Consider the following 24861-nt stretch of genomic DNA (forward strand, 5'->3'; position numbering starts at 1 on the left):
GAATTATACAAAAACATTAAATAATAAACAAGCTAAATTGTTAAAATGTTCTAAAAATTATTTTGAAAAACAAACGATTGGGATAAATAGAAAGCTATTGATTAAAAACAGGCTGTATATAGTTTCGTAACGAAGACTTTTATTTTTATTTATTATAGACATTGGTATAAAATATTTCTGAAAAAATACAAGTATATGCGTTATATAAGTACGTAACATAACATTTACAAAAAGTTATTGCAAAATTAAACGTATGTAGTTCCTGAATAGTAGTTCAGTTCTATTAATTAATAACAATTATTGTATAATTAAATACATCCTTGTTGAGTTCGTATGCATTGTAAAATTATTTTTTTCTATGTAAACAAGCCAATCGTATTAATTAGATCCAAGTACGAAAAAGATTAATATATGTACGCAATTTCTTCTATACTGTATTAAATTATACAATACACTTGTTTTGTTACTGCCCTATGTGGTTGCTTCTGTGTATGTGTTCCTATGTAAAATAAAAACTGTATATCTACCTTCCCACAAATATTTTTTACTGTGACAAAAATGAACAGCTTTCAAGCAAGACCATATTACTAAGATAATACTGTCTTAAACAACAAAGTTTGTACCTCTTGGTTTCAACTTATAAGGCAGTGTAGGTTTTGAAAATATATTTGCAATTTTGTTGTGTAGATGTTTAATGCATTCTGGAAGAGGAGCATTTTCAGTTAGATTCTCTAACAGTGGTCGCTTGAAAAGCCTTTTTGCCTCCTGTCGTTGTTCTGGAGTCACAGCTCTATCATCCAGATGTACCAAATGAGGGAACCAAGATATGACGTATAACCTTTTTTTTATAAAAATATTTATAACAGTAAAGTATATGTAATCAGCATATATTCAACGTATGTGATTATTATTTATGTTATTATTAAAGCAGTTGATATATTTCTAATTGCTTTTTATGTTCATACCTGTACTGAAGATAGTCATAAAAGGTACCACCATTTAAATAACTTGGTGCTGCCTTGTTTCCCATAAGGCACAAATATCTGAGGTTGGGTAGACTCTCATAGAGATTCTTAACAAATGGGTACAATTCTTCTATATTATTATGATTTAACCACAGAAGCTGAAGTTTTGGCATATGTGGAAAAACTGTGTGATCATCTATGTTATTATGGTCTAGGTTTAAAGATGTTAAATTTTCAAATTCTGCCAAAAATTGTAAATTTCTAAAAGTGTAACAGGAAAAGAAATCTCATTTGACTGTATGGCTTTTGATCACTTAAACTTGAACATTAATTTATGCATGTACAATTGTATTACACGCATAAATATGTCAAATAATACATACCTACTAAACTTATTATGACTAATATCCAGTGTATGGAGAGTATTACTATAATTTTCAATAATGTCAAATGGCATATAAAAAAGGTTTTCAAAAGCAAGTGATAAGGAATCAACAACATCTACAGATGGTTTATCTGAAGATAAAGAGTTTGAATGTCTACAATGTAAATCTACAAATATTAGTCTTCCTAAGGAAGTCATAGCAAGTTGTTCCACTTCGTCTGCTTCTTTTTGCAATTCTAACTCATTAGTGTAATCCAACCTGCAAAGAGGTTATTCTATTTAATGCAATAACATCCAATATTCTCTGATTCAGAGAAAAACTAAGGAAAAAAAATGTAAAGATATTCTCTGATATAAAATGTATACAACTTATATTTGAAAATTATATATTAGTATATGTATGATTATTAACATTAGTAAAAATAGTAACACTGTGAACATTTTATTTCAGGCAGCTTATTTTTTTCCCCTTTTTAGTATACATTTCTTTGAACACAGATGCGTTAGATTATGAAATATGAAATTCCTAAAAGTTAGATTACACATACACAATTTTGATAATCTTCTCATTCGTTAATACTAAGAAACCTATATGAATGTATCCATCTTAGAAAATTTACAAGTATATAAATTCTCAATGGACATCTCGGAATGATTAATAAGTTACTGATAAAAAGTCTCACGAAAACACACTTAATCATAATACTTACATTATGCCTCGACTTGTATCACAATACAGGGCAGTAACTTCAAACGAACAATCAACGCGTTAGGATCATGCAATACACTTTTCACTCACTACATTTACCTATACTATTCACCCTAACATTGGTTAAAGCTACAGCTTGCATTGAAAGATAATATTGCGTAAATAGAAGATCATGTAAGGCTGTAAGGCTTCAGTGTAATATGCAATGCATGTAGTGATTAGGTCAACCATAGTGAGTCTTCCTGCAGTTTGAATGATACTGAGCTCTCATCCGCGAAGATAGTACATAAAATTTATCGTTTATCTGATGGCAGTTAACGATAAGATATGGGCGAAACCGATTCGCAATTAAAATACTATCTGTATTGTGAGTGGTTCGAACCGAAACGGGAAACATTGAGGTTAGAAATAGAACATTACGTAATGTTTAAAATGCTAGGTAATGTATTAACAACGTAAGTGAAATGTTAATCATTAGCCAAGATGAACAAGTAAAAATATATAATACGAAGGACTTACCGAATTTTCCTGCATATCTCGTTTTCAAATCTTCTCACCGAATGAGATTATGAAACTTCGAACACTGTATTGTAGTGAGATGGTGCTGCGTTACCATTTCGAATGCTTGTAAACTGTTAACATGGTTGAGAATCGAACGAAACGTCTTATGACATCGATTAATCGTTTTATCATTCTGTATTTTTCAGTTTGGCGGTAATCGTGCGTCATGTACCATTATTTTTTTTATTGGAACGAGCTGAAACAAGTATATTATTGCTGTTTAAAGCAGAAAGTGAGATGACATTCGTAGAGTGCGTATTATATAAAAATGATCGATCTAAAGTTTAAATTTTTATATTTTCCATCCATTCATTAATTTCTTCAGTAAGGTAAGGATGAAAATAAAGTAACGTTTGTAAGATATTTAATGATCTAAGACCATGATCTTAAATTAGAATGCTATGGCTGTGGTAGATTTGTAGTTAGAATTTTCATATTTTTATTCGTAATATAAAAATTACGACATTCGTTTATATTATTTAATCGTGTGTCAGCGTTTTCAAATCTAATTCGAGAAAAATAATACTTCTGCTAAGTTCTACCATCTACACACACGCACCTTAACCTTTATATCTATTTTACCTGTATATTACGGCAAATAATACTATAATCCCTTTGTATTAATGTATTAAACAAATTTATATATGTAAAGCCATCTTTCTCTCACGCCAGAAAGATGTATCTTACATCACAAAGATCCACCACAACCACAACATTATATTACACCAGGGAGATTATGCTAACGAAATACAAACAAGACGTAATGGGAATAATAATTCATTATAGAATTAAAGTCCATATACATGTTTATTTAAAGAGCTAATGTGCATTTAGTTTTTACATAACATTGCTGGTATCGTTATCGACACGTTTCACAGACAGTCAGTAACACCATTAATATCTACATATAAGCTATATGTCGAACAACAGTATCACACGTGTTGGCGATAATCGGCTGTCATAATTATCGTTTGTCTAATAAAATTCGTGACAAAAAATTTAGCGACGGCTTTTGTCTTTTTTCCTCGATTATTCTCTTTCGTTAGAACAATCGCTTTATTAAACAATAGGTCAGGATTTATCGTCGTGTATAGTGCGGTTGCCTGTAACAGATTATGCCCGACTCTATATGTTCACAACACTTCGACGCGTGTATTTGCACGCGTATTTTCAACGGGCAGTGACTGATAATGAAAGCAAGCGCCAAAGCGAATTTTACAACACCGTCATGCCTTCTACGGTGAAATTTATGACGAGTATTTGAAAATTTTGCAGCGATACGCATACGAATAGAACACTCGTTCTGTCGTTCCTGTAACACCACTCCCCCGTACAATGTAAATCACCTACGAGGCAATTTGCACCTTCTTGCAACGTCTCGACTCATTCTTAGTACGATAGTCTATAACAAATAGCGTTTCAATAACAATAATGTTTATTGTAATGCCATGTATCGGGATCTGGTTTTAACTAATGGCATAATAAACAGAAGATGATTATTGGCGGTAAAATCTGCTACATTTCTGTCTTTTTTTCTTTGATTTTTATTGCAATCTTCATCTTCAAGTGAACCGGCTTTAAGGCGTGCTTGTGCACTTGTTGATAAAGTGTCAGACGAGTCATTAATACATTCGATGCAAATTATGCGACGTATCTTCGTTCTTTTATATTGTTTATCGTTTTTGCCCCATTTGTTGCCTTTTTCCTTCTTGAAATTTTGAAAAAAAAATGTGGTTTGCATTCTGTTTATTTTGTCATGAAAAATTATCAATTATAGCTTCATTTATAAGAAATTTTACGTATATATTTTAAATATTCCAAGAAAAAAAATTAATTACTTTGCATTAATAACTAACACGAACAACGATAAGGTTTAATAATATGTTATTCATTGTATGTATTTCGTGTTGATTGAAAATCGAGGAAATCAATTGCCGTGTTATCGTTTTCAACTTTCTTTTATTGTACATTCAGAGTTACATGACAGACTATATTAAGTCGCGGAACAACGTTGCTGTTCAATACTTTCAAGCGCAAGAAAGTTTTCAAAGATGTAACTAAACGTCTCACAATCGTATTCATATACACGTTCATGTTTTTTCTTTATTTTCACAATTTCGCTTAAATAAAAGGTTCCGACGAACTGTTAATTCAGATAGAAGATATGAAAATATTAAATTTGTAGTTAAAGCATGTGTACAAATACGAACGCGAATATTTGAAATTTTACTCAAATTCGTTAAACTCCTAGTGCCCATTAAATTATTATTAATATTATAGCTATTATTTTGTTGCATATGTCGAATATTTTTTCTCCTTAATGTCTATTCAATAACATCGACTCTGGAAATGTTATTTAAAGAATTGAAGATAATACAGAGGAAACTGTACAGTAACATAATGTCAAAGTATCGGGCAATAGAAGACTAAATGGCTTAAAACTCAAATACGTACCGGTATTGTTTAATTCTTCGATTCTGCGTCGTCGAGCCAACATCGATTAAATTTTAAAAACCTCATAATTATATTTATTGAATATAATTTATTGAAAACTGTCATTCAAATATATATACACATATATACATACACATACACATGTATATATATATAAGTGTATATTTCTGTTGATATACGTGTGTATCTTTTATTCCTCGGTATAACAGCGTATATAATGTCTATACAAGACACATTTAGGGCAATATTGAAACTCGTTTAAAATATAATACTTCATCTCAGTGATATTCCTTACACGATAATTAAGCCAACGTTTGTTTGATTAATCCGTCTCTAGTTTATTTCTGCCAATGATTACAAGAAGACATATTCATTTTTTTTTTCTTTTTAATTATTTTTAACACTGTTCCACGTCGATCTCTTCTTCAACGTTACACGAAAACGCTGGAACTATTTTATATTTTTATATATATATATATATGCGGGTATCTTTTGTTCTGAACAAATTTCGTTTTTAAACTCTGAAAATACCGTCTGTTTAACAATGGAGGGAGATATTTTGTTTGCCAGAGTCGAACGAAAATCGATCGTTCGATTTTTCACCGCTTCGAAAGCACAACGATCTTGCCACTGGACGTGAAGGAGACTTGCACAGGTCACGATCATTATAGTTCGTTTTTCTTACATTTAAATACGCTACAGATACAAACATACAATGAGATTATATTTTAATTACCGCGAGCGTATCGCGCGCGGTAAAAGGAGTTTCGCTGTTGCGCGAACGAAATGATATTTATTTGTCAAACGCATCTTGATTCGTGAACTGGAATCGCGCAGACGATTATTTACAATCGTCAAAAGAAGAAAGGAGGAAATGAAAGAACAATCGATCTGTGCAGATGATGGTAATCTTACGAATGGTTTTTAAGAAATTAAATATTTGCATTTTATTATTCGTTGTCGAACAAAAAGAGCTTGGCTTGTCTCGTAATCTGGGGCTCGAGTAAATTGACCGTGAGAAATCAGTTGAATGAAGAGTAGAATGCGACGCAAGGGAGTATAGTATATATTTATGTACGTCGGTCGGTTTTCCGCGAGGCAAAGCGAGTTAGAAGGAAGTTTTTCCGAAAATAAAGTTTCCGGCTGCGGTCGGCTCGTCCGAGGAGAAATATTGCTTCCAGAGGTTGGTGAATTTATCCCAGGTAATTTCCTGTCCCTGTACAAAGAGAAACGATTCAATGGAATTAATGTTCCGCCCCTGAGCGTCGTATCCTTTGTACGAATCTGTCGCGTGATTTTCACTTACGACTCCTAATTTTTTGAAAGCCTCCCTGGCCTCAGCCTCTGCGACACCGTGGTATCTGCACACGTTACAGAATTCGTTCTCGTCGATCGATTTGTCACCTGACCAACAGAAAACGGCACATTCTTTTGGTTAGTCGTCAATTTGCTCATTGAAAGTGGCATTAAAGTAACGTTACAAGATTCGTTTATTTCTAAGCGACAAATACCTTATGGCTACGTAGAACTTTCTTAGACGTTCTTTACTTGCGCCAGATTTTTTTTCAAGTGGATAGATCAATATAAAAAAAGAGCGTAATACGTAGTGTCGTGAAATAATCATGTAAAACTCGATCAACTTGTAGGAAGTACGGAGTACAATGCAAGTAAAAGAGGAAAATGCTAAAGGGATGGGAAATGCCCGTGGTCCTTTCGGAAAAGGGGTACCTGGATAGGCCAACGTGATCATATTTGATCCTGAACGACTATAAAAACGTGCGTGTGATGGGAGCACGGAAATCGTTAAAAAGGGAGGTTTTGTTGGAAAAGGTTGTCGTTGTCGTTGGTCGTTACGAGTTGATTTAGTTGCTCTAGTTGTAATATATTAATTTATTAAGAAATAGTTCTAGTTAAATAATCATAGTTTTTTGCTCTATCATTTGTAAATAAATATATAAAATGAAATCAGTATACTCGTATGTAAGAAGCGAAGGTATTTCTGAAATTCAATATCGCAGGACTTGGTAAACAAGCTCCGAATATTTTTGTATTGATCATCATTTATTATTTTGAAAGTTTCAGTATGGCGTGGTTGCGAAATTCTTTCATAAATATTTAACGAAATTTCTGAAGATATTGGAAAAAGTGTATCCGAATTTTTTTTCATCATTCTGGGAACTAAAAGTATGATAAACTTACCAGATGCATCGAACAACTGGAACGTCACAGACATGTATGCTTGTTGCCATTCGGATGGGTTCGATGGATTTTTTGCGTATTCTTCCCACAGTGAAAACCATTCATCTCGACTAACCTGAAATAAACAGGAGAAACAGAAAGTATGAGTCAGATGTTTCTGCTCGGATCTTCTAACAAAAGCAGCTTTGAGTCGTTTCTTTCGAATACCGTACAGCAAAGTTCCACTGGAATTTCAACAATTTTACATCACTCGACGAGACCAAACGAAACGCGTGTAATTAAATCTTTAAAATATAATTGAGATAGAAGACCAGGACAACTATAGTAAATTTTATATTCGATAGGAATTCGTTTACCTGACCGTCTTGATCTGTATCAGCTCCTTGCCTCAAATTATCCCACATTTTAAGCAAAGTATCCCTTATACTTTGAGCTTTGGGATTATCGGCAGACCAACCTCTGTTTTCATTGATTCGCTAAAACAAAGTGAAAAGAATCGTGTAAATATCGTTTTCTAAAATATGAAATAAGTTTGAAAAATGTAACTGCTGTCTCTACGAAAGAGTCGAATATTTGTTACTATATCTCAACATTACTCTTTAATTAACTGTATCGTTTCTTCGACGGTCAAAGCTGAAAATGACTAAATAATAAAATATCGAATGCTTACTTGTATAGCAAGATCTAGATCCTTCTTATCAATCGCACCACTTTGATTGAAATCTAGGAACATAGAAAGAAAGTATAGATATAAATGTTATTTTCAGCAGAAAGTAAGATAACAAAATAGCGAAAATTCCCTTCCGATCCGACTCTGTCCACTCCATTAATCTTTGATCAATGAAAGCTCGAAGCTATCGCGAACAACTACAACGTAGCTCGTAGTTCGTTCGACTGATACAGTCGGAGCGAGCCATTACTATCCTCGATATACGACATGACTGGATCTTCTCAGAAATTGGGCAGACAGAAGGGAAGGACAAGGTGAGAAAGAAGTACATAGTTGGTATCTGGCACGAGACCAAGGGAAAAAAAGGGTAGTGGAACGTTCAACGTTTATGTCAGGATAGTGTCAAAGGCATTGCCGCATTAAGTTGACACCGGCCATTTGGGGTAGCGTTAGCCTCGTCAGCTTATCGTTTCGCACGCGTCGATGATCGAAACAAAACCTTCCCGTGCCTCGTTGAAAACTTTTCACAGGGGAAAAGGGGCTCGATCACGTAGGCAGAACACGTGACAAGGAATCGATGTAATGAAATATGGGTATGAATAAGATAAGGGTAGCCAGAGGGATGGTATTTTGGCCTGTATCCAGCAAGAGCTGTGTGCAAGATCTGACGTTAGACCGGTGGAAAGGACGGTCTCTCGTCGATCGTGCCATTCATCGCTCAGAGCAAGGTCGTTGTCGTTCTCGCGACGTTTGAATCGGACGTCATTAGTTTTCGCAAAGTCGACCCAATTTCGCAAGTCGACTTTTCTGCCCCTTTTCAGGTGTCACCTACTATCCTTAGATTCCTCCGGGATTCATGCCGTTTATTAATTCCAATTTTGCCGAATGAACCCTCTCTCTTCCGATGCTTTTCTACTTATTTCGCCTACTGTTCCCTTCCGTCTCCATTTTTCTTCTTCTTCTTCTTCTCGCTTTCTTCTATTTTTCCTGCTCTTTGTTTATATTCTCTTCCGCGTGGTTTTGCCTCGATCGTCTTATCAAATAGTGATTACGATTCGACGATGTAAAATATACAATTGCGAAACCCGACGGCAGTCAATTTTTACCGAGGTCACGATGAAATAATTTAGCAGAACGAACGATTGGGAACACGCTAGATATCTGGTGGTTCCGTACGACGCTAAACTATGGGGATCTTTTATCTGATGTTAAATTGATTAGGAGGCACGTGTATCTGTCTAATATAGCTTCTACGCTACGTTTTGACCTAGTATCGGAATATCGTGCAATAATTCTCGTCAACCTTTCGTTATTATTTCGCTGCTCTGTATTTAAACAATTTCCCGAACAACGTAGAATTTGCAATATATACTTTGATTTACAGCGACTGTACGAACTTTAGAAAAAGACAATTCTACCGAATCACACACGAAACAACAGTTCTCTCAAGGAAGAATATATCTAAATTTTTACCTCGATAATTAGAAAAGTCCAGAGAGAATTATTTCACGAAACACAGGGGAATCGTAAATTACGTAAAGATTTATTATCGCAAAGCAGCCTGTCGAATTAATATATTTATTGTCGCGATCAGATCAAATCAATCATGGCAAAATCGGGCGATTTGGCTGCATACGTATAAACCACTAGTTTTCAAACGAAGATTCGCAATTCATCGCACCGTTCATGGCTTCTCTGGGTCACGGTGAAATACCGTATCGACAACGAAGAACAGCCCCGCAGGATATGTTTAGCAGTCGATCGACGGTCAAAGAAGGGAAGAAAGTAAGGGGCTAATGAGGGCCACGAAGCGTGTACACGCCTGTGACCTCCACACGCTCCACACAGGCAGCCTCATCGTCGCATAGCGCGACTGATCGTGCTAACGCAGTTCCCGATGCGCACGTAACCACACTTACCGATTCTATTCGCAAGTTTCGTTCTCTAATTACGCGTGAAATTTACGTCAGTCTATTATTCGCATCCGCCACACTGTCATCATCCGTGAGAAGTATCTATGTGTTATATACACATGCAAAGGTACTTTCGAAACTTCAACGCTGGAAGATACTCTGTCAGAAATTTTGGCGCTTGTATGCGTCCACGTGAATGGCCTTTCTCGAAAATACACAGAACTGCGAATAAGTCGTATGAATGATTGCCCGCGAGTTACACACACGACGAACATAGAAACATTGCTCCGGTACGATAGGCGTATACGGTGAACGTGTAATTTCAACGCGACAAGACATCCCCCTTAACCGCGTCCATTGTTTATCTGCTCCTGTTCATACCATAAATAGGTGTCCAGCCTGACTCACTTTTGCTCAACCACTCCAACACATAGGTGCCATAGAGAGACCGAACAAAACGGCCCTGTATAGCCTTGATTCCGTTTTCAGCCCCCAAAAATACCCTCGAGAGGATGTCGTCTACTCTTCCTCCTCCAACCTTTCCGGACCGTATTTCATTTCGCTGGAAGCAGCGTGAATGTTCGCGCTGCTCTCCGCGATAGCCCCGAAAGGGGCCACCAATGGAAGAAGATTGTTAGCTGACCCGACTCGATTCGTGGAAGAGCTACGAGAAACGCGTTAAGATCCAGGGAACGACAATCGGTTTTGTTATTTCGTTACCAGGCAACTGACGACTCTTCTTGGGGAAAAATCGTAACCGATTCGCGATGAAAGCTTAGCTATACCGGTCTTGTGGTTGATGGTCGTGAACGTTGGTTCTGATAAGGTGGCCATGAAATTTTCTTGGCACAATTAGGTGCCGTTAGGGATGCGTGATGATCGGCATGAAATCGGATTACTCGGAAGCTTAACGATCATGTTTGATATCGGGGAGAACTTTGAACGTGGAATGCGTGGAATGAATTCGTTTAAACGGATTTTTCCCCGATCTTTGCTCTCTCTTTTTTTTTTTTTTAGTGTTTCTAGTTGGGGAAAAATCCAATTAAAGCTGTTATCTGATAAATTTGCTTTGGAAGAAACGTGGAACGTATTGATTTGTTTTTTATACTAGACGGCGATCACCTCGGAGCGAATGTAAATGAAAATGAATTTTAAACGTGGCTTTGAAATAAATTGCTTTGAAATTTTGAAAGCAAACGTCTTGCTAGATTGTCGACCAGGTTTTACGTCAGACTATACGCACAGTACGGGACGCAACAAATTAATTAAAATTTGTCATTCTAACGCAAAGACTAAGAGCTAAGAGCTTCTTTTGTAAACAGATTGCTCGATATCAATGGGACGGCTCAACGATAGGCGAAGATAATACAGCGATAAGCATAAAACAGAATAAAACTTAACTACTAACTAGGATAATCGACGAGGATCTTTCAAATTGACACCGTGGAAAATTAAGATTTTATACAATCGACACAAAGTACGAAGGCTATCAAGATAAAACGTAGTGTACTCACCGAAAAAGGTGTTGAAAACGTAGAGTAATTTCGTTTTACGGAACTCTGACAGTGGCATCTTGTCAATCTGCAACAGAGAGGAACAAGGGAGTTGTTAAGCGTGTCCGTACGTTCGTGTGTGTCATGTTAATATTCATTCTCCGATCGAATGACGATCAGGGTCGATTGTCTCGAGCGACCGACCCTTATTTTATCTCGTCAGTAAAAAGTAACCGCGGCTTGCTTTTTATCGAGCTGCTTTGTACAACGCCTCGATATTTACAAGGCCGTCGTGAAGACACAAAGTCAGCTTAATTCAGGTACATCGACAGGTGTTTTCCGATATCTGGACAATAATTAAAAACTTTCGAATCTTATTTTCGTGACAGTCCTTCGATTCGCTAACGAGCCTTCTTAGACATGCGACCTACTTCACGTAATAATGAGAATTCTTCAGACGTTTGAATTTCTAATTGAGAAAATTATTCATTGTTACTAAAATATTCATATTCGATATTCCACAATTATCCACTATCGTAGTGGTGCTGATATATTCTACTAATAAAGGAATTGAAATAATTGCAAATAATTGCCCTGATATCTAAAGTGTCTAATTTATGCTTGTATATGGCTGCTTTGATTTAACGGTAACGCAGCTCAAAAAATATAAAGTCTAGAGCGAATGCGTTTAAAAATTTAGCAAGAGATCTTCGCCAGTCATTTCAACGACATTATAAGGCTGACTTAACACGAGATACATCACTATTCGCGAAAACGATACCTTCCACTTGTAGCGTCACAAAACAACTGAAGATGTGCCAGTGTTGTTACTTACTGGCCTTGGAGCAAAACTAAAGCCAGATTGATGGCGGCTTAAGTGATCATTTTTCCCCCTGACGCGGAACTAATGGAATTATAGATACATCGTTTTACATGATAAAAGTAGAAACATAAGGTAGAATTGTCCTTTTCACTGAAAGCAAATATGAACTGTTCTGAGTTGTGTCACTGTCAAAGCAAAGCAGCGATATCTTTACAACGAAAGCATCGAACGTGTTTGTTCAAGAAAAAAGAAAAATTCGATCGAATGAATTGTCTCCTGATTATTTTAAGCGAGATACGAGAACTTTAACGAGCAGTTTACAAATTGTTCAACTCTTATTTTACGAGACGTGGTCTTACGTTTATTCGTTGGAGAAATTTTGGAAAAAAAGCTGTTGGTCCTTCCTTTTGCCCCAAGCCGAAATGACTGACATACTCACAGAAGGCAACCCTTTATATAATAAGATTTAAAAGCCTTTCCTTACCGAAGATAACGTGTCTATTTGAGCGTTTAATGACGTACATTTCGCTATAATGCCACAATAATACTGTAGATGTAATTTAAGATATCTGCAAACATCAGGAATGTATTATTGGCCGTAACGTGACGTAAATTATGCTCAAGTGATTCACACGGAACGAAACGTTGCTTGGAGCCTGTTCTTTCCCTTTTCGTCGAATCCTATGTACTTGGTGCCATCGACCATCGAATTTTACTTGCGGTATAATATTAACCGTATTAATAACGATTCCATCGAGGTTCGGAAACTCTTATGTGCCTACGGCGATTACGCATTCCTATGTAAAATACGATGGTAATTCTCCTTTATCGAATATTTGATCAACCTCTGACGTATTTAAGAAGAATCGAAGTATATCTGAATGCTTTGTCGTAAACATATTAAGCAATTAGGGAAAAATCTACTGCCTGGTTGGGAAACATAATTTTCATCATCCGTCAAGTTATCACGTGTGCTGAATAAATTTGTTACGTTTATGGTTACCGGTTTCCTTGAATCTCACGTATACATATTTTATTGACTATTTTCTCCAGCCTCTTCAGTGAATATCTAGTAGTTTATGATAATAAACTCGTCGAAATAGCGTCTACGATATTTATCGTATTCATCTTTCATTCATGACTTATAGTGTCTTAATTTGTTATACGTAGAAAATATGCGAGTATCGATAATCATTTCTACAGTAAGATATTTTAGAATTTATCAAGATAAAATTAGAATCTTTGACATTGATCAAAGTCAAAGCAATTCTGTATTTACGTTTTAAAGCGTAAACCATAAATCCCCTATTTTAAGAATGGAAACTTTTTCCTTTCTCTATTGGTTTTTCTTCTGGCGTTTCTTATTACCATTTTCTCGTAATGTTCAATCATCGTTCACTGTAATTTGCACGTGTGATATTCAGTTTAGAGAAAGCAGAGATCAATTAACCTCGTAATCCAATTACCACCTATTATATAATAAGGACGTTCGTGGTTAACTCGCGCTAGAAAATCCGAGCAACGATCATTCAGTACGATGTGAATATTATTAATCGTCGTATGATTTGTAATAAATAAAAAATAATAACAAGTAATCAGCCCTGATAGCTATCTATTGAAAAGAGCCACAAGAAAGTAGCTACAGCCAACATTGTAATCGTGTATAACTGTATATCATTAGAAGGTGGTATCGCGTCAAGGTGAATGTTGACGTCAATCTTTAAAGTGATTAACGTTGCACGGTAATCTTTTCATTTGAAAATGTCCGTGCTCGCGAACGTTTCCATGTAACTCGTCGTTTATCAATTTGCCAATCAACACTAGCGAAGATTTTACGATCTAAGAGCTCCTTTCACCGTTGATGGTGTATGATACATTATCTTCTAATTTGATAATAAGTAAATTGACCGCGAACTTTGTTGAAGTCGAACGGTTAGCGAATTTCTGCCATCGTTCGGATAGTTTAATGGCAACTTCTAGTCGCCATTATTGGCCGTGCAAGTGTTGCTGGTTTGCAAACAGCTCGCCACCACTTGGAACTGGTTAACTTGTAGGCAATTTCCCCATTGATCGAACTTGACTGTAAACTGAAATAGTTTGTGTCGATTCCTGTACACCAGTTTTTTTCAAATTGATTAATTAACAAGTCGGTAAACAGCGTAGTTTGTTCGTGTGTATTATGCCGGGTCAATTAAAATTGTAGATAATCAATTTGCTTGGATGCAAGCGCACTTGTATAGTTGAAGTTTTCTCCCGTTTATGCCGTGTGTAAAATAGCAGATACTTTGAAACAATGTTTGTTCTTTTATTCTCGATCCCCCAGCAGCCGTACAGAAATTTAATTGAAAAAAATTACTTGGTGAAAAAATGTTTTCAGTCAAGCTATTATCCTGCATTGTACTTCCAGTCAATTCTGATCAATAACTGTGAAACTTGATAACAATGTGAAAGTTCTTCCACCAAAAAAAAAAAAAAAAAAAAAAAAACAAACAAATAAAAATAAAAACACGGAGAAAAGAGAAAACTTTTAATAATTATAATTATCGCAAATCGATAAAAGCTTTCAATACACGTTATAAGCAAAAAATGAAGCGTGAAGTAAAAGAGATAATAAGCCGATAAATTGTTGTGCTTGAAATTCGGCGACGTCTGCAAGATAAGGCAGTCAGACAATATGGCGATGCAACACAAAGATCCAGAGTAAGCTTTAAGTCCATTGTTTCCACTAACACTATGAACAACCTCGATTCTCTAGCAACGTAAAATATACGTGAAACCAGCTCCTACGTTGCAGTCTTGTTATCTGCTCCTGCCAATATATCAACCTGTCAATACGCTAAATATTGTACAGATTTGATGAGATACACGTGTATATACGTGGATCTCCAATAAAAAAAACCATCTCAATGATTCTCGTGGGGTGTACTATAACTTGGCTGCTATATTGGACTATTTTCTACACCTTTTTTTAAGTTCATTTATTCGCTTTTTATTTGCTGCTCTTTTGTTACTGAAATTGATGCGTCGAATAAAATATTTTAGAGCTTCGAATGGATATGAGTAAAATGGGACGATATCGATTATAGACTTGTTGAAACGTAAGTTATCAAAAGAGCTTGTTTGTTCGTATTTTCAATGGAAACCTGCATCATACGTCGATACGTGTAATTAATATTATAATTAATATCGAAGGCTCCTTTACGATTTGACAAACTAGGTATTAAATCTGCATATCGTAAACCTTTATCGCTAAATAAAGACGCGACCGTGAAAGATTGAAAGGGTATAGTTTATTTTTAGCCCACTGGATATGGAATTTTATTGGTGGAGCAATTACAAGATAAAGTAACGTAGGAACATACTGTGTCATCAATCGAAAGAGAAATATAATAGATAAGTTACGATAAAGATAGATATAGATAATTTTCTAAGTAGAAAACGCAACGACTAGTTGTACTTCCATCCGACGAGTCACTTTCATTTTAGGATACGCGTGTTTATTTCCTACGATATTTATTAAAACAAAGCAAACAAAGTTTCCCAACGAGTAACGTTTTACGTTGCTGTACAACGATTGATATAAAAATTTAGTTTCAAATTAATCTTACGACTCATTATTCAAATCTCTGGATTAAAATATTTCTCGGTGGAGGGCAAAAGTACCTAATCCCGGTATAGTTATGGCGCAACTTGGCAGAAACTCGTAATTACCAAATGGGAGTTCACGTTATTATTAATTCCAGTATTATTATTACAACCAAAAAGTAAACGTACTGCCCTGTTATTTTGAATAAAAGCAAATGACGCATTATACATGGTGGAACATTTTTATATACAAATATTTAATACCAGAGTCAGAAAGGTTCCAAATGGTAATATTATTTGTAAACTATTTTTTTATTTTCTAATATTACCGTCATCGTAAAATTCTAATTAATAGTATATAACATATCTCTAATAGTAAATAATGCTAATAGTAAATAATAATAATCTCTCTTGACGAGAATTTCTTCCCGGAGGAATTTTTTCAATTCTCAGAATAGATGGGAATCAGCGATAAGTATATAAATCTGGCAAATAACATTGCTGAGGTAATAAATTGTATTTTAAGATATGACACCTGTATAGGGGTATGCATTATCTTGATAGAAGATGACGTTTCTCTTTGCTAAACTTGGTGAAATTATTTGCTGTTTAATATACATATACAGAGTGTCCCGCAGTATCGGGCAACCGATACGGCCATGGATTCTGGACACGAAAGCAATAAGAAAAGTTCGTAGAAACGTATACTCTGTTCGATCTTGTTTGTGCGAGTTATAGCGAGTTTTATATTGGAATAATTCTATCGAAAGGTGGAAATGGTTGAAGTAATTTCACCTATTCATTTACAAATAGAACCCAATATCCAGCGAATAATACGTAGAAAAATGGAGAGTCTAACAGATTGATAAAACGTTTCCAATCTTGTCTCGTGTTCGGATGCAAAAGAGATCATTTCGAAGACCTCTTGTGTAGGTATGCAGATACAGTTTGTTTAAGAAGAAACACGCCATAACTCGAAAACAGGATGAAATAGTTTTACGTGTTTGTATGAACTTCTTTTTATCGTTTTCATGTGAAGAATCTACCACCGGAGCGGTTCATACGGCAAATGAATATCCGTTGCACTAAAAAATCCAAAGCTGCTGTTACTGCTATACTTCGTTCGAAGAAATTTTCAAACGAACCATATATTTCGGGATTACTTTTTAACATTCCTTCTTTATTACCACAAGTTCTACGACGTAGGATTTACAATAGTATTTCTTCGAAAGAAATCCTTAAGCGAATAAAGATTCCAATTTCTTCCACTTCCAACTTCTTTCCTCGATCACCGTACGAACCGTCGAAACTGGACGAGAGGCGCAAATACGTAAATATACGTACACGTATTTCTATGCCACTAGTAATACGATTTACATATCTCAGGGAATAAAATATCTCGGAGAAATAAAATTTTACCGATCGAAAGTCGCACGATGATTCGCTCGCAAGGTGTGTCACGCCACCTGTATGGATATTATAACGAGCAATGAAAGATATAATGGTGGGTCGAGAGAGTTAGAGCTATAAAGGTCGAACTGTATTATGGATTTTCTACGCAAAGTCCGCGAAACGGAAAAACGATAATGCGTGCGGCTTGCAATGTCGATCAAAGCAAACGGTTAGAGGGTTATACATATTGGATAACGTTGTAGAAATTAAAGTAGAGCGATACAACGTAAAAGTTATTTTCTTATTTCTTTTTTACTTCCTTTTTTTTTTTTTTTTTGATGTCAAAAAATAAATGGGAAGAAATAAAATTTTACCATATGGATTCGGGTAGAAAATATTAAAATATGTTTCCTGTCTTCTTTATTAATTGTGTCCGTATCTAGCAAGAGATGCATAACGCATGATCTATTTCTTTCATCAGTCGCTTTCAGTGTTTAATTAAAATCGTGTTCAATTTAGTGTAGAATGCATGGCCGTTATCACTAGAATGATCGTATTGTCTCTATAGTTTCGTTGCGTCATGCGGAAAATCCAAAGGCATATGCGAAATCGCTAAAAAATAATAAAATACAAGACGGGAAGTCTAAAGTGAAATTTTTCGATTCCGTATATTTCCTTATGCTACTGAGTTATTAATGTGATTTAATTTTTATCGCATACATATGGAAATTACAGGTGCACTTGTTTTATTCATTTTTAAGGAAATATGCGTTAAGTACGCTATGTATGTTCACCCCCGCGACTTCGTATACGACTGTGGACTTGGTATAACAAAATTTTCACAAAACACACAAGTATGGAGCGCGTGGATATGTTTAATGTTTTCGTTTTAAAATTAACGTCACAGATATCGCTAGTTTACCGCGAAATGTCGATAAATACGATTTAATGAGAAAACTAGGAAATCCGGATCAATTTGTTTTTCATTAACAGTGAGTTTACTTGAGTAAAGAAAATAGAAAAAGTTTTACTTGAACCTAGTATTCTTCATCGCTTCCAAATTTAATGGAACTTTTTCTTCTTTGCATTTATAAAATAAACGTTTAAATATTTATACGTAACTTTAATGTACATTGGTTTAAAAAATTAATTTGATCATTTTTTTCTTCAAAAGCCTTTTTAATAAAGAATTATAGCTTGTAATAGTCCCTTTTAAAATATCACATTTAATACTTTTCACGCTCTTTTTATATAGTAAAGGTAAAAACAAAATTTCGTACACAATTAATTTTATATCTAAATACCGTCGATTAAATCAAATGTGTTTTTAATGTTCAAGCTACGTATTACGTTTTAATTATCCTTAGTTACAACCCCGATATAAGCTGCTTAATCGCAATACGCAAACTTTTCGTTCGTATAAAAGTTAAAATCAAAATTATGTATTAATAGTTAGTATGTCATAAACTTTCATCGATACGAAACAAAATTGTTATATTTTAATTTTTTCTGGCGATAATTACACGATACGAATAATTGCTAGTGTCGTATACGAAGCGAACACTTTTCCATTACATTTGCATTAAAACCACGCAAATCTTCGTTTATACGGAACGAATTCCCTGGAACTTTCAATCTCGTCGATGGTAATCAATTTCAGCAATTTAATCTCGCACTGCGCGCGAGCTAGGAACTTTGCAATGCCTCTTAAAACGAAAATCTCGCGTCGATACTTAGGTACGACGCGGATATTTGTCGCGACGAGACTATTAGAATTTCAATTTTCCCGACGATAATCGTTGTGCGTGTAAGGAGAAAGAGCATTTCGCAGAATTTTCACGGAGCTACCTACACTTTCCGTTGTGTTCGACGGGACAGTTTTCACGATCGTACCTCCAGTTCGAGCGATAAATGAAAAATTTCAAACGAGAAAGCCTCTTATTCCATGCTACGTCTTACTAACGCTCGCAAAGGAATGAAAGTGCAAATTAAATTGCGTCTCTTGCAGACGATAAAAAATATGAAAGTCTCGTGGAGCTACGGTTCTCCCCTATCCTACTGATTATTACAATTGGAATAAGATGGAAACTTATTCTTAGAGGAAGAAACGTTGTCGTTAATAAAATAGCTTTGCGTCGTAGGTTCTTTCTTCTTCAAACAGGTATCGTATAAACTGGGAAAGCGAAAAGGAACACGAAAGGGGTCGCAAGACGATCCTTATGAGAACTGGATTCCATAGCGTGTCGAATAAATCATCGACGGCCATTAATACTCGACAAACAAAATAAGCAAAACGTTCCGAGCAATTTCATTTCCAGTTTGGATTGCGTTAACGAACGTTTTATGATTTGTCTACATGGTCAAGCGACAACGTGAATTTATACTCCTTACTCGTTTCAAACATATCCTGCGATATGGGACGTTTCTACGACTCGTATGTGATTAGCAGAATAGTGAAGTTAGATTAGCGAGACGAATTAAGTAGTGAAAATCAGAGTTTAAAAATAATTGAACAATTTAGGAAGTATGTAGATGGCAGAAGTTCGTAATATCACGAGTCATACTCCTAGTGATATGGGATTAGTTTGATTGCGTAGGATTGATCGCATTTTATTATAAATTTCACAGGAATAGATAGATGTATGTATAAATGTGAACGAGCTAATACGTAGTCGCGAAAAAGTAATAATTTTGAATAAATCTCTACGTTATATGTCTTCATAAATATGCCAAGTGAAGAGCTCATATTCTAGTTATTAAAAGAATCTGCAGACAGTGAAGAGATGAAAGTCTTTATCAACGCATTTATGTGAATGATAGAACTTCATTTTCTCTACATGTAGAAGAATGTCTTAGCTCGAAGTATCCGCTGGTTTCTCCCATGAAAACGATATTTCAAAGCAAATCTCTAGTGGTTTCAATATACTGCACCTTCGATCCTAGCGGAAGAAAAATTAGTTTGACTTTTTAATGCGTTAGTCTAACGCCATTGCTGATAAATATCGGAGTTATGGAAGCATCATAGGTCTGTTATAGGAGAATAAAAATTATATCGTATCTGTTTCATTTTCGCAAATCCGTTCTGTGGAGGGAAGCGCGTGCACTTTCCAAGATTATTATTATGATTTGTTTAACAACATAACAAAAATTACATACGATATTTTTTTAGATATCGTTCTCCTATCGTGGCCTCATAAACAATTTTATAGGGATTGCTTCTCGGCTAAAGAAATCCCTTGAGCGATAAAAGAATTGAAAGTTGTTTACACGAGGCGGTCGTGATATTGGCAGCTGACAGTTACAAAATAAGAAGATGGTGAAACTTTGCAATCACTAGTTTCGTAAAAGCTATTAACAGCTAATGATGTGCTGTTTAAAAAGCGAGAACTATAAAACCTATCTGTTTTAACGTTTCGATAAGAAAAAAAAAAAAAAAGATGAAACTGTATAAAAATTATATCTTGAACGCGATTCGCAGATTTTTCATTAATTCAGTACGATCTTTCGAACAACGAAGTATTCGTACAATCGACGTCGTCAATGTATCCTTCACTGATCATCGTCGATGAACGATTCCTACAATAATTTGTACAACGAACGATTTTTCCAACAAGCTTCTCAAATTCTAAACGACGAATTCCGGACGATGAAGGAATCTGTCGTTCAAATCTAGAATTTCTTGTTTCTAGAAGCCCGTATAATCTGTACGGTCGTTTTAAAAAATGGCATCAGCGAAAACAAGGGAACGAAAATGCTGAAACAACGCACGCGTATTCATCGTCCTCGAGGCGTAACTCCGAGAGAGGGAAGCATTTTTCGTTTCGCGGAATGGCATTAGCTCTCATTGAGGGTATTAAAGCGTCGCAGGAATAGCGATTGGCCTTAAATGGAGCGACCGAGAGAGCACGAGCCCAATCGTTGTCGTTCTACACAAACGAAGCCGGAAGTTTCATTTGAATCGTGCCGTGTTTATCGGTCACCAGCCGAGCTGGCAACGACGCGACGGTGAATAAAGTGCACGTGCTCCTTGGCTCTGAGTTAAGAAGCTTACTAAATTATGGCCCTGCGATTCGCTGCGTTTATCCGGGGCGACCGTGTCTCGCTGGCACAGCGCTACGGCATCACCAAGTGTCGAAGGATAACTGCGAATCTGCGTTAAGGGTTCTCTTTTCACTGGCAACCAGGCGACAGCTGCACAAGATTTACGTGCAAACGAGAGCTAACGATTTCGGTTGTTTCGCCCCCGACCGTGAGGCTACCCTACCAAACTTCCCTCGATTCTCCTTCCACGATGTTCCAGAGGCGGTAAGAAATGGGATTGTCGTTTATACTGCAGCTCGATGATGAACGGGAATTTGTACGTGCCATGCAGTTTTCATGCTGCGGTTGATCGTTCATTCCGAGATTTAAAAAATTATTCCGTTGTAAATGCTACCCTTAACCCGATATAGACGCTGTTCCAGTAAATGTTTTTGATCATGTCACAGATAGTATACATCTATTTATAAATATTTCTGCATCATTGCGTATAACGTTAATTGTTTCTATGTATTTGTCTATTAAGGAATATCACAAGAGTACGATATACTGTGTAAATAAGTTATTACGTTTGGCTACGTGTATCGTAATTCGTGTTACTTCCGAGGAGATAAACCTCGCTTTCGCGGCTAATGATGATATATGATCGAATTTTGTAGGACGAATTAGTGTTACATAACTACTTCGATAGTTGATAGGAGGAACGTATTACCATACGTGCGAAGACGTATTACTATGTAAATAAATATTCATCAAATTAACAAGGGCAAGGTTATAACCTACAGTAAAATATACAGGAAATACGTACATGAAATCGACCGATCAAGAGGTAAACAAAGATTTTATTCAATCATATTTCTTCATTGAGAAACAGATGGTGTAAAAATATATCGCCCTTTGGGAGAAGCGTCAGGAGTGAAACTGAAGAATGTAAATTTATAGTTATATAAAAATGATGGTTCCCTTGACGCGACGCGAGTAACAATAACGCAGGATATATATTTCTATCCCCCCTTGAATATATATTTACGTTACGCGCAAGAGTGTTCATAAATATAAGAACAGTGATTTGGACTTAAACCGGAAAGAAGCAATTTCGTAAATAGCGTAAACGTGCGTAGCTACCTGAAAATTTTTACTCGAAAAATTATAATCCTGAGTGGAGAAAATGTCTCGAAATATACATGTGATATACAAAGCATCCTGTAACACTGGAACCGGTGATATAAATGAGAAGAGAGTGATAATTCTTAATGAAAAAAATATATCGAAGATATACCTACGAAAGATGTTTTCTTACATGAAGTTACAGTGATTAATTAAGGTGGAAAGTATCATTTCTTCGCACGATGAAGCCTCGTTTACATAATTTATACGCGCTAATGACCATTTATATCGTAACATTTTCTTAATGTACGAAATGAATTCATTACGTGCTATGGATTAGGAGCATACATATTAGAGTGGCATTTTTTATAGGTCGTTCGATGGAACAGGCTAGTACTTTTAATTTCCCGACAACGGCACCTAATTTAATGGCCTTAGATTTCTGTTTTACGAGGTCATCTGATAAAGAAAATTTATGCCGGGATCTTACCACAGAGGTTGATAACAGCCCAGCATGTTACTTCTGAATGAGCTAAAATAACAATGTAACGTTAAATAAAGTGCAAGGCAATCACTCGTATCTCAGTAACAAGTGATTTTTAAGATTTTACATCGCTAACGTGTTAAATAAAAATTAATGCTTTGCTACTGGAAAGTATATTTCACTTATACGTCACTCACAACCGATTTTCTAACACGAAGATGGTATCCCGCTGGTAGTAGCCACCCACATGATAATCAAACGGTTAAAAAAATTCTACCAAATGTCCAAATTGGACAAATTGTGAATGAGAAGAATTAAATAAAAAAAAAAAACACAACTGTAATCCTAAAAATCTATCTTAACTCTAGCTTGCGTTATTAGCGACCACCTGATAGGTTCAATTAAACGTTACTACATTATAGGATACCTAATTTTAGCTTGTATTTTATACTCTATATAACGATGACTATCAATGATCTTTATCGTCCAAAGCGAAAAATACAAATTTAAATAAAATGAACCATAGCGGTCGTTTATGACTCAACGATACTTATCGAGGGTTAGAAATGTAAGTTTATTTTCTACTCAAGATATAAAAAGACAGCATTATGATCGGAAATGAGAGGGACATTATCTTATTTTAAACCTGTTACGAAACACTACTACTTTACAATTTAACGACAAAATAATGCTTCAACGAGAAGGTTTGACTAGAGATTAGCTTCCCAACTTTTAAACAAGACAGTAACAAAGTTACAAAATTTAACTTTACGAGACACGCTCCTGGGAAGAGAAGGTAAATTACACGGCCCGGCTGATTGATCAGTTACAGGCTCGAGAAAACTGTTGATTTACAAACGATAATCGAGAAAGTCTAAAGCAAGATACTAATTAGCGAAACGCGTTTCGAACTCGTTGTCGTCGCTGGAAGAAATTAATTATCCAGAAATTAACCAGTCGGCGCTCCAGCGGAGTTTCGTTGCGCGCACCAAGTACGAGTGAAGAACGACCGCCTTATTTAATTATTTCGGCCGATTGCGTTTCGTCTTCGTCGCTCTGCAACCGATACACTTTCAATTTAAAGCTTGCAATCTAACTTTCCGAAAACTTGCGTGATAGCACCGCCAAAGATCCGTTGGCACGCAGATCGATTTAATTATTCATTCAAATCGTAGAAAAGTTTCGCACCTTACGGCCATCGTATTCGATCTCGTGTTCCGATGGAATTTACTAATATCGATATTGTTCACAAAACAGAGAATGCAATTGTTTCCTTCGTTTGATCGTTTATATTCGCATTTGCATGCACAGTTCTTACGTTATATCATCCTTTATTACATACAGGATAAATAGTATAATATTCGTTTTATAAAGAAATATAAGCGAAGCTTTCGCTTTCCCGCTAGAAAAGAATAAGCTCGCTTTCATCGCGAAGCTAAACTTGATTGAACAACCGTATCAAATTTCATCGAACTACTCTTATAAAGTTTGCACGCCGCTGAGGTGACACGTTCGTTGCGTCGCTTTTAATTCTATAGTTTTCCAATTTTCTAATTTTCTTTCGTTCCTCCCTCCACGCTGAATACGTAGATATTATTACTTAGCGGGTGCTACCTTTTGAAAATATTGGAAAAATGGAACTTCCACGGACCTGATACCTTCTTAATGAAGCAGATTTGTGCATTCAGTTCCACTGTATTCTTTCATCAATCTTATCGGTTGGTGCACACTCCCGTTTGCCACGGTGATTGTAAACTTATCGAACCATGTTACGATTAATAGAATTTAACAATTTTATTTTTTTTATATAAAGAACAAATGTGTATACCTTGGTAGCTTCTCAAAAAAAAAAAAAAAAAAAAAGAGAAGATATATGGCACTCTTTGCTACTTGCAAGCTGTTTCCTTTGCATGGTAGACAGCTGTGGCAAAATCCACTGAATTCTGACAGAGTGCGCGCGTTTCTATGTTTAAAATCGATTTCCTCAAAAGGGAAGTTGAACACGAAAAAGATTCTATTCTACGCGTTCGATTTATTGGTGAACCATGCGCGAGAAAAAAGATGTTTTCATAGATAGAGCTCT

General features: G+C 35.7%; 2 protein-coding genes across 4 annotated transcripts in view; both read right to left on the minus strand.

The window, feature by feature from the left end:
* Positions 1–117: 117 nt before the first annotated feature.
* On the minus strand, positions 118–2735 carry LOC117159353 (leucine-rich melanocyte differentiation-associated protein). Of its 2 annotated transcripts, XM_033339097.2 has the most exons (5): positions 2061–2295; positions 1349–1609; positions 966–1226; positions 624–838; positions 118–499 (listed from the first exon to the last, which is right to left on the minus strand). In XM_033339097.2, coding segments are annotated over exons 1-5 (801 nt in total). In that variant the 5' UTR covers positions 2063–2295; the 3' UTR covers positions 118–437. The 2 variants fall into 2 exon arrangements, with proteins under 2 accessions (XP_033194988.1, XP_076479915.1); XM_076623800.1 differs by lacking the exon at positions 2061–2295 and adding an exon at positions 2579–2735 and having other exon boundaries at positions 118–838.
* A 1824-nt stretch (positions 2736–4559) lies between these two features.
* The window catches only part of Scp2 (Sarcoplasmic calcium-binding protein 2), a 44367-nt gene continuing 24065 nt past the window's right edge, over positions 4560–24861 (minus strand). The window contains exons 1-7 of one of the 2 annotated variants that reach the window (XM_076623801.1): positions 12532–12623; positions 11371–11437; positions 7944–7996; positions 7630–7749; positions 7274–7388; positions 6381–6478; positions 4560–6290 (exon numbers count right to left, since the gene is read on the minus strand). In XM_076623801.1, coding sequence (XP_076479916.1) covers positions 6183–6290; positions 6381–6478; positions 7274–7388; positions 7630–7749; positions 7944–7996; positions 11371–11428 — 552 coding nt within the window. In that variant the 5' untranslated portion in view covers positions 11429–11437; positions 12532–12623 and the 3' untranslated portion in view covers positions 4560–6182. Of the gene's footprint in view, positions 6291–6380; positions 6479–7273; positions 7389–7629; positions 7750–7943; positions 7997–11370; positions 11438–12531; positions 12624–24861 lie in introns of those variants that run through there. The other variant, XM_033339130.2, reaches the window with a different exon arrangement.

Source organism: Bombus vancouverensis, chromosome 13, assembly GCF_051014615.1.
Source record: "Bombus vancouverensis nearcticus chromosome 13, iyBomVanc1_principal, whole genome shotgun sequence".
NCBI lineage: Eukaryota > Metazoa > Arthropoda > Insecta > Hymenoptera > Apidae > Bombus > Bombus vancouverensis.